The 18,651-nt window shown below is 41.8% G+C and overlaps 1 protein-coding gene across 3 annotated transcripts in view; it reads right to left on the bottom strand.

Annotated features, from left to right (window-relative positions):
* Positions 1-18,238, bottom strand: part of LOC140194991 (sorting nexin-18-like) — a 103,798-nt gene extending 85,560 nt beyond the window's left edge. Inside the window, exon 1 of one of the 3 annotated variants that reach the window (XR_011885339.1) lies at positions 16,216-18,237. Coding sequence is in view for 2 of the 3 variants with exons in the window: in XM_072252511.1 (XP_072108612.1) it covers positions 16,216-17,773 (1,558 nt within the window). In the remaining variant the exon portion in view is untranslated. Of the gene's footprint in view, positions 1-16,215 lie in introns of all 3 variants that reach the window. The other 2 variants (XM_072252511.1, XM_072252509.1) reach the window with 2 other exon arrangements.
* Positions 18,239-18,651: the final 413 nt, after the last annotated feature.

Genomic DNA, 18,651 nt, shown 5'->3' with positions numbered 1-18,651 from the left:
GTGCTTCCAAATATGAGTTTGAAATATCTTTATTGTCATTGCATAGTACAATTTGTCATGCACCAGAGCAAAAATGAGTTTGCAACTCTCGTACTCAATGCTATAAAACAAATAAATAAAATCAAGTAACCAGCCAGTACAAGCAATTTCCAGCAGTACAAAGGCACAACTCAGATGCATGACAGCCATAAAACCAGTATTAAAAGTAGCAATACAGGTGTCCCCCACTTTTCGAATGTTCGCTTTACAAAACCTCACTGTTACGAAAGACCTACATTAGTACCCTGTTTTGCTAACAGGTGTTTTCACTGTTACGAAAAAAGGCAGCACGCGAAAAAAAATTAGCGCATGATAAAAGTCAGCACACACCCCAAGCAGCCACTCTCCCCCAGATTCGAAACTGCATTCTCGCCAGCATTGCTTAAACACATGCCTGTGAGCAAGGTGGGTTCTAAGGTATCGGAAAAGCCTAAAAGAGCTCATAAGGGTGTTACACTTAGCGTAAAACTAGACATAATTAAGCGTTTCAATCGTGGTGAACAAAGGACTAAGTGAGTTTGCCTTGTGGAAGTTGACGAAGATGATGTTGAAGAGGTTTTGGCATCCCATGACCAAGAACTGATAGATGAAGAGCTGATGCAATTGGAAGAGGAAAGGATAACAATCGAAATCGAATGAGTAATGATAAAGTATGACTTTAATTTTGAAAGGGAACGTCGGTTTAGGGGATATTTGCAGGATGGTTTGAGTGCTTACAAAGAACCGTATGATAGAAAAATGCGCGAGGCTCAGCAGTCAAGCAAGCCTTCCACATCAGCCACAGCAGACGACAAACCTCAACCTTCGACATCGAAGCGGGCAGTCATAGGAGAAGATGAGCTACCTGCTCTAATGGAAACAGACAACGAGATGACACCCCAGTGTCCCACCACCCCAACACCCAGGCCGCGGACAGATACCGATTCGTGGAGAATGCAGCAGTAGCCGGGAGACACACAACACATCTTTAAGAAAAAAGATGAAATAAACCTGCTAATTAGGTGCCGCCCAACACGTAACTGTCGACCCAGATCAGACGTCATGCAATCGGCAATCGCACTGATCTGGGCCGACAATTACGTGCCGAGTGGCACCTAATTAATTAGCATGTTTATTTCGGCTTTTTTCTTAAAGATGTGCTGTGTGCCTCCCGACGACCACTGCATGCTTCACGGATCGGTATTGGTTCACTGCCCGGAGGGTGGGGACCACTGCACCACCCAAACTCCGACAACTCAGTCTAACACATCACCAGTGTGCTCCGTGCTTTCCCAATTCCGGTAAGTGATACTACACTGTACATACATTATTTCTACTTTATATAGGCTGTGTATTTTTACGTGTTATTTGGTATGATTTGGCAGCTTCATAGCTTAAAGGTTACTAGAGAGTGCTTGCGTGAGATTTTCGCTACAGAGAACAGTTCAGGCAATGATTGTGGAAAAGTATTTCTACTTTATATAAGCTGTGTATTTATCATATCATTCCTGCTTTTACTATATGTTACTGTTATTTGGCATGATTTGGTAGGTTATTTTTGGGTCTGCGAACTCTCACAAAATTTTCCTATATAAATAAATGGTAATTGCTTCTTCACTTTACAACATTCCAGCTTACGAACCGTTTCATAGGAACGCTCTACCTTCGAATGGTGGGGGAAACCTGTACAACAATTTATGGATGATGCTTGATCAATTGGTTCAGAGCAATTCTAGCTCTGGGGGAAAAAAGCTATTTTTCACTCCAGAAGTGCGGGCATAGAAAATCTTATAACCTCTGCCAGATGGAGGAAGTTCAAACAAATGATTGTATGGTTGTGTATTGTCCTTACAGATGCTTGTAGCTGTCCTTGGGCAGCGTGAGCTGTAGGTGTCCTCCAGGGCTGGGAGCTGTGTCCCGATGATCTTCTGTGCACTAGAGGCAACCCGCTAAAGTGCTTTCCTATCAGCTGCTGTACAACTGAGATACCACACAGAGATGCAGTATGTTAAGGTGCTCTCTATGGTGCAGCGGTAAAAAGTCACCAGCATCTGTTCAGGTAGACCAGCTTTCTTCAGTGTCCTGAGGAAAAACAAGCGTTGCTGTGCTTTCTTAACTATTGTTGTGGTGTTAGCAGACCATGTAAGGTCTTATATATAACCATATAACAATTACAGCACGGAAACAGGCCATCTCGACCCTTCTAGTCCGTGCCAAACTCTTACTCTCACCTAGTCCCACCGAGCTGCACTCAGCCCATAACCCTCCATTCCTTTCCCGTCCATATAGCTGTCCAATTTAACTTTAAACGACAACATCGAACCTGCCTCAACCACTTCTGTCTTCTGAGATGTGTATTCCCAGAAACCTGAAACCGGACACCCTCTTCACTACGTCTCCGTTAATGTAGACTGGAGCATACTCGTCATCCCATGATTTTCCAAAGTTGATAATTAGATCCTTAGTCTTTGCTGTATCAAGAGACGGGTTGATCTCTGAGCACCAGCTCACTACGTTCTGTATCTCCACTCTGTACGCTGATTCGTCTCTGTTGGAGATCAACCCGATCACTGTTGTGTCATCTGCGGATTTGACGATGGTATTGGTGTTAAATGCAGGTACAAAAATAGATGTGCCTAGCCAAACTGTAACTGTCCGAAAGTAATGAAAAAGGACAGAAACAAAAAAAAACAGCTCTGTAACACATTACCTGTAACTGAAAATCCAGCTGTTGTTATGACCTTGCTCTTAAAGGTGATATGTGACTATAACAGACATGATCAATTGAGAATGCCTGTTGTACACAAGCAGAACGGTATTAAAACTTTTAAGTGCTACCATCTTATAAAACTGCTCCAATATTTAAAAGGTATTTCTGATTGCTGGAAAGAAAATACAGCATCAGTAAAAAGCCATGCAACAAAAGCACATACTATCAAAAAAAAAATCTGATCTCAATGATGAATCAAATATTTTCACTGCGTTGCAATTGGCAAGGGTTTGTTTCAAGATCAGAGGCTACTCAAGAATGCTCATTTTTCTGTTCTATAGTAAGGACCATGTTCTTATCAAAAACAAAACTGCTGGTTACAATAATTTATGGCATCTAAATTACAAAAAATAAAAACAATAGGTGGCATTTCTTTTTCAATTAAGTGTGGAAAGAAAGGGTTATGTTGCCTTTTATTTTCCAGCATGACCACCAACATTGCTATTCTATAGGACAGTATTGCACCCTAGAGCGTCCCCTTGCTTCTATCCGGCCTGGAAAAAGGAAAAACACTTCAGTCTTAACGTTGGCTCAGAATGAACCAGTTAGGCCAAAATGCCCAAATCTGTACTCAATTCAACTCAGAATTTCTTTCTTATTCCTTCTAATAGAAACTGATTTATAGTAGTGTTATTATTCTTAAACCATTAAAACATCTGGCATTAGCAGCTGGTTAAAGTGTAGAGTCTTGTGCCTTCTTAATTATGGCAGCAGTGTTCAAAGACATCTTCAATCTTTCAAAGGTTCCCATCTACTTCAAAAGGGTAACAATCATCCTAATGTCCAAGAGGAGCAGGGGGAGCTGCCTCAACAACTATCACCCAGTTGTACTCACATCTACTGTGATGAGGTGCTTTGAGAGGTTTAAGGCCAGAACCAACTCCCGTCCAAGCAAGGACTTGGACCCACTGCAATAGCCTATGCCACGATAGGTCTACAGTAGATATAATCTCACTGGCTCTCCACCCTGCCTCAGATCGACTGGACAATAGCAATACCTATTCAAGGCTGCTGTTTATTGATTACAGTTCAGCACTCAAAACAATCATAACCTCAGGTTCTAGTAAACAAACTCCAAAACAAAGGCCTCTGAACCACGCTTTACAACTAGATCCTTGACTACCTCACTGGGAGAGTGCAGTCAGTGCAGATTGGAAATAACATCTCCTCGCTGAAAATCAGTACTGGCACACCTCAAAGGTGTGTGTTTATCCAGCTGCTCTATTCTTTTAGTGGCTAGGCACAACTCAACGCCAACTATAAATTTTCTGATGACAACTACATTTGACAGAATTTCAGATGGTGACAAGGAGGTGAATTTGAGCAAGGTAGATCAGCAGTCAAGTGGTGTTGCAACAACCTTGCACTCAAGATCAGTAAGACCAAGGAATTGATTGTGGACTTCAGGAAGGGGAAGTTGAGGGAGCACACACCAGTCCTAGAGGGATCAGCAGTGGAAAGGGTGAGCAGTTTCAAGTTCCTGGATGTCAACATCTCTGAAGATCTATCCTGGGCCCAACATATTGATGCAATTACAAAGACACAACAGTGGGTATAATTCTTTAAGAGTTTGAGGAGATTTGTTATGTCACCAAAGGCACTCATTTCTACAGGTGTACCATAAAGACCATTCTAACAGGTTGTCTGGTACCGAGGGGCCACTGCATAGGGTCAGAAAGAAAAAGCTGCAGAAGGTTGTAAACTCAGTTGGCTCCATCATGGGTACTGGCCTCCTCAGCATCAAGGACACTTCCAAAAGGATTTGCCTCAAAAAGGCGGCATGCATTGTTAAGGACCCCGTCACCCAAGACATGCCCTCTTCTCATTGCTACCATCGAGGATGCACAGGAGCCTGAAGGCACACACGTGTTTCAGCAACAGTTTCTTCCCTTCTGCCAAACTTCTAAATGGTCAGTGAATCCATTAACACTACCTTTGTATCTTGTTAGTTTCTGTTTGCACTCCTTAATTTCTTGTTGTCATTTATAGATTTTACAGAATTATGTATTGCAATGTACTGCTACTGCAAAACAATAAATTTCACAACATATGGCAGTGATATTTAACCTGATTATTGCAGGAGATTTTAAAAATAAATTTTCACAAATCTATCTACTGTTTGCAATGCCAATGCCACAAGTGGAACTTAGTTCATTAGTCAGATTAAAGAGATTTTTTTTTTCCAAATGAAACATATCTTGTCATACCTATTACTTAAACAATCCCATGGAATATGTAGAGAGAAGGTATAGGAAAAGTGGTAGATTAAAACCCAAAGAAAAACTCTTACAAAATTTGCATACAACTTTTGCATGCAGGTCCACATCTTCAACAAAATTATTTTCAGCAGTTTTCTATTTAGCCCATAATTGGGGGGGGGGGGCAAATTAACAAAGATAAAAAGATTATTTTACATTATTCTCTCAAATTTTCTCTTGCATTAAGTCCATTATAAAACTTTAAAAGTTGCATGAATTTCATATTTTCCAATGAAATTATACCTTAGACATTTAAGGATCTTCAATATTTCATTCTTTTGGTATTACAAAATTTTACAACTTGACTGGATGATTGTTCATTTTGGCTTTAATAACATTTCTAAAAAGAAACAGTTATTTCCACAATGTCTATGCAACTTATAACCTCGAAATTACGGTCATTATGGTTACCTTGGTGCAATACAAACACACATGGCGCACTACTGCTAAACAAAAATGTAATCTCAAGTCACAAGACAAAAAGATTTCTGAAGGCAAGTGACATTCCACCAAATCAAATAAATTAGATATAAAGACAAATCAAATGGGAAATTAAGCTACAGCAAGACGAGACCCCTAAACATGTGATCAAACTGAAGTAAAGAAATGACCTTGTTGAATGTGCAAAAATTAAGTAAATGGACTTCAAGGGGACTTTTCCACCTCATCAGATGCAAAAGCTGAAGTAGTAAGTACGTGTCAAGAATTAAAAGAGCAGTGTATTTGTCATCATATCCTGTCCTCAGGAGAAGCAACAAACTTGCACTTCCCGCTTCAAAACATCAAGATTCTGGAGGCGGCTGTATTCCAAGCTGCTGCTGAAATTATGTTGCAACATAACTATTATTCTACCAATGGAACCTCTATGATTTTTTGGATGTTTTAACTGTACTGCCTGGCACAAAGTACCAAAGTTTTTGATGGATGCCAGTAATTCTAAATTTTGACAAGTGCTCCAACTTTGTAAAGTTTATTCTTGAATAGAGGGCCCAATTCTGAACATTATGACATGCACCCCAATTTTCCAAAACTAACAAAAACCCTTGCCAAGAATAGCTTTTTGGCAGTCTGCCAGGCTCAAGCTAACAGGGATGATTGTGCCTAGTTTCGCTGATCATTTCACTGCAATAATTACCTTAAGATCTGAGTCCTACTTTAGGCTACACATACAAAACACTGGAGGAACTCAGCAGGCCAGGCAGCCTCTATGGAAAAAAGTACAGTTTATGTTTCAGGCCAAGCCAGGACTGAAAAAAAAAAGATGAAAAGTAAATTTAAAAGGTGTGTGTGTGGGGGGGGGGAGGAGGGGGAAGAGAAGAGAAACGAGCTGATAGGTGAAACCTGGAGGGGGAGGGATGAAGTAAAGAGCTGGGAAGTTGATTGTTGATTGATAGATCCAGGGCTGCAGAAGGGCGAAGCTGGTATGTGGGGATAGAAGGCCACAGAAGAAAGAAAAGGGGGAGAAGCACCAGAGGAAGGCGATGTGCAGGCAAGGAGATAAGGTGAGCGAGGGAAAAGGAATGGTGAGGGGAGGGGTGGGGACATATCAGAAGTTTGAGAAATCGATGTTCGTGCCATTAGGTTGGAGGCTACCCAGATGCTGTTCTTCTAACCTGAGCGTGGCCTCATCGTGACAGTAGAGGCGGCCATGGATTGACATATCGAAATGGGAAATGGAATTAAAATGGTGGCCACTGTGAGATCCCGCTTCTTCTGGCAGACAGAGCGCAGGTACTCAGCTAAGCAGTCTCCCAATCTACATTGGGTCTCACTGATATGGGAGCACTAGACACAGTATTTGACTCCAACAGACTCACAGGTGAAGTGCTGCCTCACCTGGAAGGACTGTTTTAGAACCTGAATGGCAGTGAGGGAGGTGATGTAGGGGCAGATGTGGTACTTGTTCTACTTGCAAGGATAAGTGCCAGGAGGGAGATCCGTGGGGAGGGACGAATGGACAAGGGAGTCACATAGGAAGCGATCCCTGTGGAAAGCAGGGGAGAGCGAAAGATGTGCTTGGTGATGGGATCCCGTTAGAGTGGCTGAAGTTCCAGAAAATTATGTGCTAGATGCAGAAACTGTTGGGGTGGATGATGAGGACAAGAGGAACCCTATACATGGTAGGGTGGCAGGAGGATGGGGTGAGAGTAGACGTGCATGAAATGGAAGAGATGTGGTTGAGGACGGCGTTGATGGTGGAAGAAAGGAAGCCCCTTTCTTTAAAAAAAAAGGACATCTCCTTCGTTCTGGAATGAAAAGCCTCATCCTGAGAGCAGATGTGGCAGATTGGAGGAATTGAGAGAAGGGGATCGCATTTTTACAAGTAACAGGATGGAAAGAGGTATTCTCCAGGTAGCTATGAGAATCCGTGAGTTGATAATAAATATCAATAGATAAGCTGTCTCCAGAGAGACAGAGATCGAGAAGGGAGTGGGTGGGTGGGGGGGGGATAAGAGGTGTTGGAAACGGACCAGGTAAATTTGAGGGCAGGGTGGAAGTTTAGAAGAATGAAGTGATTAATTAAAAAGGTATAGAATTCTTCAGGAGGTTGACAGAGTAGATACAAGGGTTGACGTTTCCCCCAGCCGAGGCGCCTTGAAGAATGAGTCACAACCTCAAAATAAAGGTCAGCCATTCAAGAAATGAAAGAAAATTTGTTCACCTTTAGAACAGTGCATTGTAGAAATTCCTTCTCAAATTTGACTATGAATGCTTAGTCACTGAGTATATTCAAAATAAACTTTTTAAGATATTAAGAGAAAACAGGTTAATGCAAGAAAGTGACACCAATATAAAAATGAGCCAGATCTTACTGGATGAGAGCAGGCACAAGGGGCAAATGATCACCTCCTGTTTTTGTTTCTTATGGTCTTAAGAGAAAAACCATCATTGTAGAGAAGGTTATGTTAAACTATAAATTCTCTTGATCCAAACACGCACCTTCAGGTCTAGTACCAGATCTTCCATTCTACATCAAAACTTAAGTTAATTTGTTTAATTAGAAATTTAAATCACTGGTGGTCTTAATATTGGTATGTCAAAGTGTGTGGGTCCCAAAGATCACGATGAAGTTATCAAGATCCTAAAGGAGGTAGCAGGCAAAATTAGAGTTGACTGATCTTTCCCTCATTCTCCTACAATTCAGGGGAAAAAAAATCCTAACCCTACTCAACTTTTGCCTAAAACTCAGGTCCTGAAGTCCCAGTAACATCCTTAAAGTTTTCTCCGTGCTCTATCTATCTCATTGATATTGTAGTTAACCAGAACTGCACACAATACTCCAAATTCAGACTCACCATCATATACAACTTCACCTCCTGTATTGAATACTTTGATTTATATACTCCAATGTATTAAGTCTTTTTATTGCCTTAATTTTAAAGCCATTTTCAAGGCATTATGGATCCACAGTCCCAGACCCTTCCGTTCTACCACACTCCTCAGTATCCTACTGTTCACTGAGCAAGTCATACCCTTGTTTTTCATCATACTTGTCTGCAGTAAATTCCATCTACTATTTTTTTTAGCCTACTTTTCCAGCTGGTCCAGATCCCACTGCAAACTTTGATAGCCGTCCTTGCTGTTAACTACTCAAATCTTGGTGCTATCTACAAAATAGCTGATCTAGTGTACATTACCTAAATCATTAATATAGATGATAAACAAAGGACTCAGCACTGATTGCTGCAGCACACATGACTATCTACTACTACTCCCTGGCTTCTCACTAAGCCTATGTTCAATCTAATTTACTGACTGGTGTAACAATGACTCAGCCTAGACAAAAAAAATTGCTTTGTTCCAATGAGCTAGCAGAGTACATGATCAATGTTCCAGCATTCAAAACCACTCTCTACACTACATATTATGACACGTTTATAACTTCTGATTTTTCATATTCTTGAGATTGAGGTTGACTGCTTCCACTTCTGTTGTTGACATGGCAACTGTAGGACAGGCAGTTTGTTTGTGAGGAGCTGCAGTTCTTCCATCATTCTACTGTGTCTTCCTGATACACACACTACAGATTCCCAACACCATCCCAAATACTCTTTCACTTCAAGCAATCACATGCTAGAGATTCACAAGAGCCAGTGGGCATGTTCCACTTTCGCCTCAAATCTTCTCTTCACCCCACCAAGTAATCTTCCCATGATAGAGCTCAGTGTACGTTTCTAGAGTTACACGTGTAAATGGCATGACCTACCAACTGACCAGGGAATTAATGCTGACCCAGCAAGTGAACACTGACATTGGTTACTTTGCCTTCCAGTTAACATGGAGCATTTGAGAGATGGTATTGTTAGTATTTTCCAATGCCTTGCGGTAGACCAATGTCAGAAGAAAGACAGGATCACAAAGTTTTTTCTTCCCCCTCCAAATTCCAGAACCGCCAACTGCAAAAGCGAGTTCCAAATGTGTCTCAGGTTAGGAACTGGGAATGGTCACAAGTATTCCTCCTGTCAAAACACCCTTATGTTGTGAATGATTATATAAATTAAATTCTTGTAACTTAAATCTTAAAGTTAAACAAATAGTTGAACAATGGAAAACTGATAGTCATATCTTTATTGACTATACATGGTTGTACTTGTCAGGTTTAAAAATATTACCACTGCTGATACAATAACAAAAACATTTCAGTAAAATTATCTCTAAAGGATTCTAGCAAGCTTTAGCAAAATAGCTTTTCAATTCAGTCCATCTGTTAAATGCCTTAGGACATTGTTGTGAGTTAATAAATGGAAGCTGTTCCAAATTCACCAAAGCACTGAAAAGGTTGCTATGTATTTTCACTCCAGTAACCATGACCACTATACGAGCATACCCAGAAATGAACTAGAGTGGCAGTTCTCAAAGTGTGTTATAACATGTTGAATTGGGTAAGCCATACAGGGGAAAAAAAAATAGGTTAAGAAGGTCTTAAGTAGAAAGATAAAAGGAAGTACAAGATATTACTACCTATGTTACAACATTAGATCGAAAATTATGCATCTTAGTTACTGGCATAAGAGAAAGGATCTTAAAGATGCTTTGGCAATTTCATTTTGTAAAGAACAGGAAAATGGTGTGGGAAAACAAGGCACTGTGCTGATATGTACAGGGAAGGAAATAGAGAAAGGCTGCAGGAAATAGACTGCAAGGATTCAGTTGGATAGTTAAATACATGGTTCTCACAACTCTGATTCAGTCAACAGCATTTGAATAGTCCACCAGCCCTATTGATACATAATCTCTAATTATTTACCATCAGAAAAGTCTGCAGCATAGAACGTTCCTTAATCAGATCAAATGGATCAGGACGGGGGTCGGCAAGATGACATGCTGGAAGCAAATTGAATACATTTCAAAGTTGTGTGCAAAATCTGAACTATTTATTTCAGTACTGTTTCCCCAAAACACCACACATAAAAATACTGTATATGGATGACCAAGCTGTAACTAAGTCATAATGTACATAGTTTTCTATTCTCTAGATGTTCTTAGGCACGCAAATTTTCCCCAATTAGTCACAAGTTTGGATGCAAACTGATCAGAATGACAGTGCTAAGACTGTATAGATCACTAGATCTTCTAAATGCTTACATTGTTTGTTCAATTTGGATAACTGAGTTGCTGTGAGCCATGTAAAAGATGATCACCTCCTCTTGGCCTGTAAACCTTGCATGAATTCATATCCTTAGCATGCAAAGGAAACTCCTTTGATATTTTCTATGTAAAAAGAATGTAACAAAATTTTATATAATTAATTTTGTTAGGATCTTTTTACATAGAAAATATCAAATTATAGCAACATTGGGATTTGCCTTCATTTCAGACAATTCTATTAACCAAGATAAACCTATATACTTACGAATTTGCTTAAATCTAGTCAGAGATCCCAAAGGAGCCAGAAACAAGATCTCTTAGCCTGTTGTTGCCTAGTGACCACCATACTGCTTACTTTCACATATTTGCAGCAATAGACACAGTTGGTAACTCTAACATGAATTCCTTCTTGTCACCTTCATCTTTGCCAGTACAAGAAAAAACTTAAGTTTTAAATCAGCTGAATTATTGCTGAAGGCCCATCGATATTCTGTTCTTACTTTAAAGTGATAATGCCTGCAACAGCAGTGGCAACCTCAAAAACAGAAGCTAAAAATGATCCTTTGAGTGTATAAAGAGCAATTGTTGAAACTAAAGGTGACTACATGACAGATAGCAGATTAATCTCTCTGCTACAAGTGATTTGCAATATTTAAGGATACATATTGTGGGAGTTTGTTTGAATCAGCTGTTTCGATCAAGATTTTATTTGCATCCTAATGATCCAAAAGAGGTTTTAAGAATATTAAAAAGGAAAGGCTATGCTTTACATTTCACAATAAAGCTTTACATTTCACAATAAAGCCAATGGCACAATTGACAACACTAGCAATCAGTAGGGTGTAAATCACTGAGATTGTTTACATTAGCTAGATTAGGAGATTTTTTTTTAAAAAAACTTCACAATTAGTTAACTGGTACACACTGAACTCCTCTGAGATTATGGCAAAACTCCCCCTCCCCCCCTTCACCATGCCATCTGTTCCAAATTGTGATGTCATTTCCAATCTCATTTCTATTTTGCAGCAGTGCCTTCCCATCTGCTATAATTGACTTTCTTCCCCTCCTAACTAAAGCCCTTAAGTAAATAGCATGCTGTTTACATTTTCCAAATGCACATATTTTGGTCCAGAACATTAGATCACAATGGTTATGCCTAACTTCAGAAACAACAGTTTTAGATAGACACATTAAAAAAAATGTTTTGGGCAAGTGGTGGGGTGGGGTGGGGTGAGGGAGTTTCCTTTGCATGCGAAAGATGTGAATTCATGCAAGGTTTACAGGCCAAGAGGAGGTGATCATCTTTTACATGGCTCACAGCAGCTCAGTTATCCAAACTAAACAAACAATGTAAGCATTTAGAAGATCTATGTCAGCCGTCTGACTCAGCAGTTTACAGCAATAGATCAGCCAATTTCAGTTTTGGTTTGCATGGATTATTTGTGTAATATAAAGTACAAGTTTACTGGCTTCTTTCCACAGATTAAATTTAATGACCAAGAATCAAAGTTATGATACTGTATCAGAATTTTCTCTATTACCCATGGCTTAACACATGAAACTCACTTTAATGTCAAATTTCAGATGTCCCAAAACAGCTACACCTGCAACTCAAATAAAATGGCCTGTAGTCTGATGCTTTTAAATTCACTAGGACCAGTCAAAATCTTTTATGACCTGCCACTCTACAGCTTACTCCAACACATACACACTTGCTTGGCATTAGATCATGAATAAGAAAACAACAAAAATCAATAAAATAAAATCCATCCTTTCGAAAGGGAACGGCAATATATTTTGGAGAATGAGAGCATCCTGATCAAGAAAAAGTAAATTTTAAAAATCTGCAGAATCATTCTGAAATTTCATCTTTACTCTTAGTTTTAAAGATGGTCCAGTAATCCAAATAACTTTAAAATATGTTTTTTTGGAAACTTCCAATTGGTTGCCACCAAAGACTCTAGCAAATTTCTACAGATGTACTGTGGAGAGTATGACTGTGTCACTGTATGCATGAGCAGGGTGGCGAGACTGTAGGATTGTGAAACATTCTTACTGGTTGCATCACCTCTGGAATGAAGGCTTCAACGTATGATCAAAGACTCAGCCAAATCCATCATAGGTACAACCCTTCCCAACATCAAGGACATCTTTCTCAGGGAGGCAGCATCTATCATCAAGGACTCTCACCATGCCTCCTTCTCAGTACTGCCATCAGGGAGCTGATGCAGGAACCTGAAGATGCACATTCAATGTTTTCAAAGTTTAAATTAAATTTATTAACAAAGTACATATGTCACCATATACTGCCCTGAGATTCATTTTCTTGCAGTCATTCACAGTGGAACAAAGAAATACAATAGAATCAATGAAAAACTACAAAAACTGACAATGTTCAATAAGATAAAAATGGGCAAATACAAATAATGATAATAATAATAAATAATACTGAAAACATGAGCTATAGAGTCATTGAAAGTATGTCCATAGGTTATGGAATCATTCAGCGTTGAGGTTATCCACGCTAGTTTAGGAGTCCGATGGCTGAAAGGTAACAATTGTTCCTGAACCTGATAGTGTGGGACCCAAGGCTTCTGTACCTCCTTCCCAATGGCAGTAGGAAGAAGACAGCATGGCTTGGATTGTGGGGGTCCTTGACGTTGGATGCTGCTTTCTTGTGGCAGTGCTCCTTGTAGATTTTCAGTTTCTTCCCTTCTGCCATCAGATTTCTGAACAGTCCATGAACATGTTCTGTGCTATTTTTTTTAATTGTAACTTAAGGGATTTTTTTTTTCCCAATCTTTCACTGTACTGCTACCACGGACTAACAAATTTCACAGCACATGTCAATGATGGTTCTGATATTGCTTAAAAATAGCTTTAAGTTCCTCAGGATCCACATCACCGAGGACCTCACATGGTCCGTACACATCAGCTGTGTGCTGAAGACACAACAGCACCTCTTTCACTTTGGACGCTTGAGGAAGTTTGGTATGGGCCCCCCAAATCCTAAGAACTCTCTGCAGCGGCACAATTGAGAGCATCCTGACTGGCTGCATCACTGCCTGGTATGGGAACTGCACCTTCCTTAATCACAGGATTCTGCAGAGAGTGATGTGGACGGCCCAATGCATCTGTAGTTGTGAACTTCCCACTATTCAGGACATTTACAAAGACAGATGTGAAAAAAAGGACCCGAAGGATCATTGGGGACGCGAGTCACCCCAACCACAATCTATTCCAGCTACTTCCATCTGGGATATGCTACCGCAGCATAAAAGCCAGGACCAACAGGCTCCAGGACAGCTTCTTCCACCAGGCCATCAGACTGATTAACTCACGCTGATTTGAGTGTATTTCGATGTTACACTGACTGTCTATTTATTATAAATTACTATGATTGCACATTTAGACAGATGTAACAAATATTTTTACCCATGTGTGTGAAGATGCAAGAAATAAATTCAATTCAAAATGTTTGCCTTGTTATCTCTGGATCTCTTAGGATATTAGGGTACAGAACTTTTATTGTCAGAATTAAACTATTTATTGATGTTAAGCAGATGATGGAAAAATAAAAAGCAATTGCTCATCATTTATCTCCTAGACTTGCCCACTTAGCAATAATGGCAGGTTTTTAAAAAAAAATAATGAAAGGACTTCATAAAAATAGTACAATGCAGCTTAATGATCCTGATTCAAACATCTAGGAATAGTAATTCTACCCATTCTCCTCTCCAAAGTTTCATCTGAAATATTGATTTTAAGTCTCTATGCAGTTTACCAAATTCTAAAATACAGCAAGATAATCCAGCGGCTTTTTCTGGCACCTTAGTAGTACTGGCTTCGAGCTTTACTGAATCTTACTCTTGTTAACATCCCTAAAAACATTTCACTTTACAAAAACATTAGCTTGCAGCTATATCTCCAAACTTCTCCTAAACCTGTATTTACATAGTCCCTTTGATTGAAAATATTCCAATACATACATGGAATAGTACACAGGAGCAGGCCCTTCAGCCCACAATGTTGTGCCAACTTACTGGTATTAGTAATCAAACTCCCACTAAACTAATCCCTTCTGCCTAGAGAATTTCTTCCATGTCATGTACATTCATGTGCCTATGACAAGTCTCTTGAACACCCCTATCACTTTTGCATCCACCACTGTACCTGGCAGTGCTTTCCAGGCACCTACACTGTTTTAAAAAAAACTGCCCAGCTTATTTTCTTTGAACTTAACCCTTTCACCTAAAATACATGCTGCCTTCTGGTATTAGGTGTTTCAGCCCCAGGAAAAAATATAATGGCAGTCTACTCTATCTACGCCTCTCACAACCTCGATGAAACCTCCCCCAAAGGAAATAACTCAAATTTGTCCAACCTCTCAACAGAGCACATGCCCTCTATTTTGGGCAGATAAATCTCTTCTGCATACAGTCCAAAGCCTCAACATCCTTTCAATAATGGGGCAAGCAGCACTAAATCCAATAATCTAGAGGCAGCCTAACTACTTTTGCAAAGCTGCAGCATAACTCGTCAATTCCGTTTCTTGACGAAAGGCATATGCTTTCTTTACCACCCTGTCAACCTGTGTAGCTACTTTCAGGGAGGTATGAACATGGTCCCCAAGATCCCTCTGCTCATCAACATTGTTAAGGATCTAGCCATTAATAGGGTACTCTCTCTTTACATCTGATCTCCCAAAATGCAACACCTCACATTTGGCTGGGTTAAACTTCATCTGCCATTTCTGCAACCAATCTTTTCCTTGCTGTATCATTTGGCAATTTTCTACACCACCAATCTTCATATCATCTGAAAACTTACTAACTCGCCCATTCAGATTGCTCATATACATCACAAACAGTGGCCCTGTGGAAAATTATACAACCATAACAATAGTACCAAGTACCACCCTTTACTGTATTAAAATAGAGGGCATCTCAAAGGAAAACATACCCGTATAACCACCGACATGGACAAATAAGGCAGTCATTTGACAAGTTATTACACAACACAGCTATTAAAAGATCCAAAAGTTCCTTTGTAAAGGAATGATTTTCACATTGCAATGAACCTTGAGTAGATTCTAGGCTGACAAGACAACTGAATTTGATATCTTTTTACAGCATGTTAAGAGAATATTTATAATATCAGAACTCAATGGCCTAAGGAACTCAATGATCTCTCTGCCTTAAGATCACCCATCACAGACGATATGCCCAAAGCTCTACAAACCACAAAAACCAGATCTTGAAATGTTAGCACCTTAGCATAAAAAAAATCACTTGCTCAGAAGTTGCAAAACTTCAACACACGTTTCACTGGAATAAGTGCAACCACCAATTTGAGCTGACAGTTGATCAACATGCTCAAGTGTACAAAGAGAATTGTATACACATGGAACATGATATACCATATTCTACAAGGGCTCGAAGTAGTGATATATTTACAACATTGACTAACTTGGTACCACTTACATTAGTATAATCACATAAACCTGAATACAAGTCAATATATTGGAAAAGGGGTTACGCTAACAATGTGTGATGTGCAAAACGAAAATTGTGCACATACCTTTCTGTACGTGGATAATATCAGGAAAGTTGGTCAGATGTCCCTGGTAAAGCGTTAATAAGTCCACAATGGGGTCGATATCTTGTTTAGGCTGCTCTGCAAAAAGCTCTCCTATAGCATCGTACACGTCTCCTGTAAATGCGATGGCACGATTGAGTCCAATCGAGAAGGATTGCTGGTCCATCTCGAAAGCCTGGCTGAGTAATCGGAAAGAGGTGCCGACCTTCTGGTATTCTTTTTTGAAGCCCACTACCTGCTTCCTGGCAAATTCGTTGGCAGTGTGACTGAGCTGGAACACGCTCTCGTCCATTCTCTTGGTGAACGCTTTGAAACCATCCACCCTGCTCTCCACCTCCTGCAGGTCCAGAGGGGTGGGCGGGGTGCTGAGAGTCAGGAAGAAGTTGGCGCCCACCATGTCATCCTTTTCGGCTTTGCGCTTGCCCTGCTTCCAAGCTTTCTCGTCTTTACAGGTGAGGAAGTGCTGGAAGACGTCGCAGCGTGCGAGCACCGGGTGGCTCGTCATGTGGTTCATCCACAGGATCAATCCCTTCTTGCGCTTGGAGATGAAGTCTTCCTCGAAGCGGCCCGTGGCTTGCTTCTCAGGGATGTGAGGCACCGAGATGACGGGGAACTTCTCCACCAAGCGCCCGTACAGCCAGTCGAAGTGCTTGTAGCGACGGTTAACCTGGCTCTGGGTGTGGCTGGGTACCAGACGGTAAGAGATGTAGCTCTTGATGCCCTTGAACTTGGTCTGCTTGGTAGGCTCGTCGATGGAGCAGGAGAACGGGTAGGGGTTCTCCTGCCACTCGGGGCCGTGCGAGCCCAGCACCACGCAGATCTTGTCGCCGTCCTTGACGAAGCCAGCCGCCTCCCCCAGGATGAACGCCTCGCCGCCCGACTTGACGAAGGTGGAAAAGCGGTTGAGGTTCCTGCCGACTGTGGCCGTACTCTTAGAGGAGGCAGTCGACGAGACGGAGCCCGAGGCGGCCCGGCCACCCGACCCCACGCTCACTTTATAGCGGCCGGTCCCATCGAAATCAGAGTAGCCGCCACCGCCTCCTCCACCGCCGCCCCCCATCCCGACCGCCGACAGCGGCTCATCCGCCACCGTCGAGTTATCGTCCCAGTCATCGTCCCAATCGTCATCGTCCCCGCTGCCCGATGGCTGGTGCTGAAGCCCCCCGAGGCCGCCGGCCCCGACCCCCGGCTGCACCAGCGGTGACGGGCAGAAGGTGCTGACGACCGGGCAGGCGGGCAGCTGGAAACTGCTGGGGGGCTGGGCCTGGGGCGGCACCACCATTACTGCCGGAGGATCATAGCCGCCGCCGCCGGGCACGTTAGCGTAACGGGAGGCGGGAGGCTCGGCGTCGCCGCCACCCCGCAGGATCTGCACGTACGAGGCCGGGAAGAGGCCCCGCTCGCCGCGACTGTTGGCTCCTTCCAACCAGCCCTCGATGTCGTGCTCGCTGTAGACGGTCAGCACCTCATCCTCCCGCACGGAGATCTCGCCCACATTCTCGCTCTGGAAATCGTACAGAGCCCGAGCCTGGAGCGCCATCGCCCTCCGCCGACACCCGGCTCAGTAGCCTCCCTTCAACAGTCCCGCGGGAAGCGCCCTCCCTCCTCTTTATCCCGGACCCTTGGCTTACCCACGCCCCACTCTCGCCCTCTCCCTCACTGGAGCTTCGGGCGGAGAGGCTGCGTGGGGCGGCTTGCACTTTTTCCCCCCGCTGTTCGCCGATTTGTTTTTTCTCTCCAGCAAGCTGTTGCTTTAGTCACAGACTCACATAAATCCTGCGAGTCAAGCAAAGAAACGAGTACCAGATGGATTCGGGGTACCAAAAGAGAAGTCCCGACGGCGAAAATTAACCAGGAACCCCGGGGATATTTTCTTTTTGCAGTAAACTTCCAACTGCAAACCTCGGGAGCCGCTCGTCTGTGTGAGTGAGTGACTGACTACCCCAGTCAGAGAAAAAACACACGTAACCAGTCTGTGTAAGCGAGCTCCGACAGCAGGGGCAGGGCAAGAGAGCAACTCCCTCAGTAGGTTAGGCACAACGTAACGAGCACCAACCCATTCATCACAGAGCGCACTAATTAATGCACAATTTTAGTCCCCACGTGTTACTTAATATGGCTATATATTTAATATGTTTCTTCCTACTTCGGTATAACTTATTCTCATATTAGTGGAAGTTTCCCCTTGGCTTCATTATAAAGGGATTTGAAGTGCTGTCATTATTTCAAAGTAAGTAAATATGTGATTAGTAATAATTCATTATTTTAATTGTTGAAATGCTTGTATACACATATACTTAATTATAACACCGGCAGCAATAGATAGCAACACAGTATGTTAAGAGGAGAGCTTATGATTTTAAGGATGGCTTTATACTGGAGCACATAAGGAGGTATTAAAAAGGAAGACCCAGAGCT

Source organism: Mobula birostris, chromosome 3 (assembly GCF_030028105.1).
Source record: "Mobula birostris isolate sMobBir1 chromosome 3, sMobBir1.hap1, whole genome shotgun sequence".
Classification (NCBI taxonomy): domain Eukaryota; kingdom Metazoa; phylum Chordata; class Chondrichthyes; order Myliobatiformes; family Myliobatidae; genus Mobula; species Mobula birostris.
This window is presented reverse-complemented; position numbering and strand designations above follow the sequence as displayed.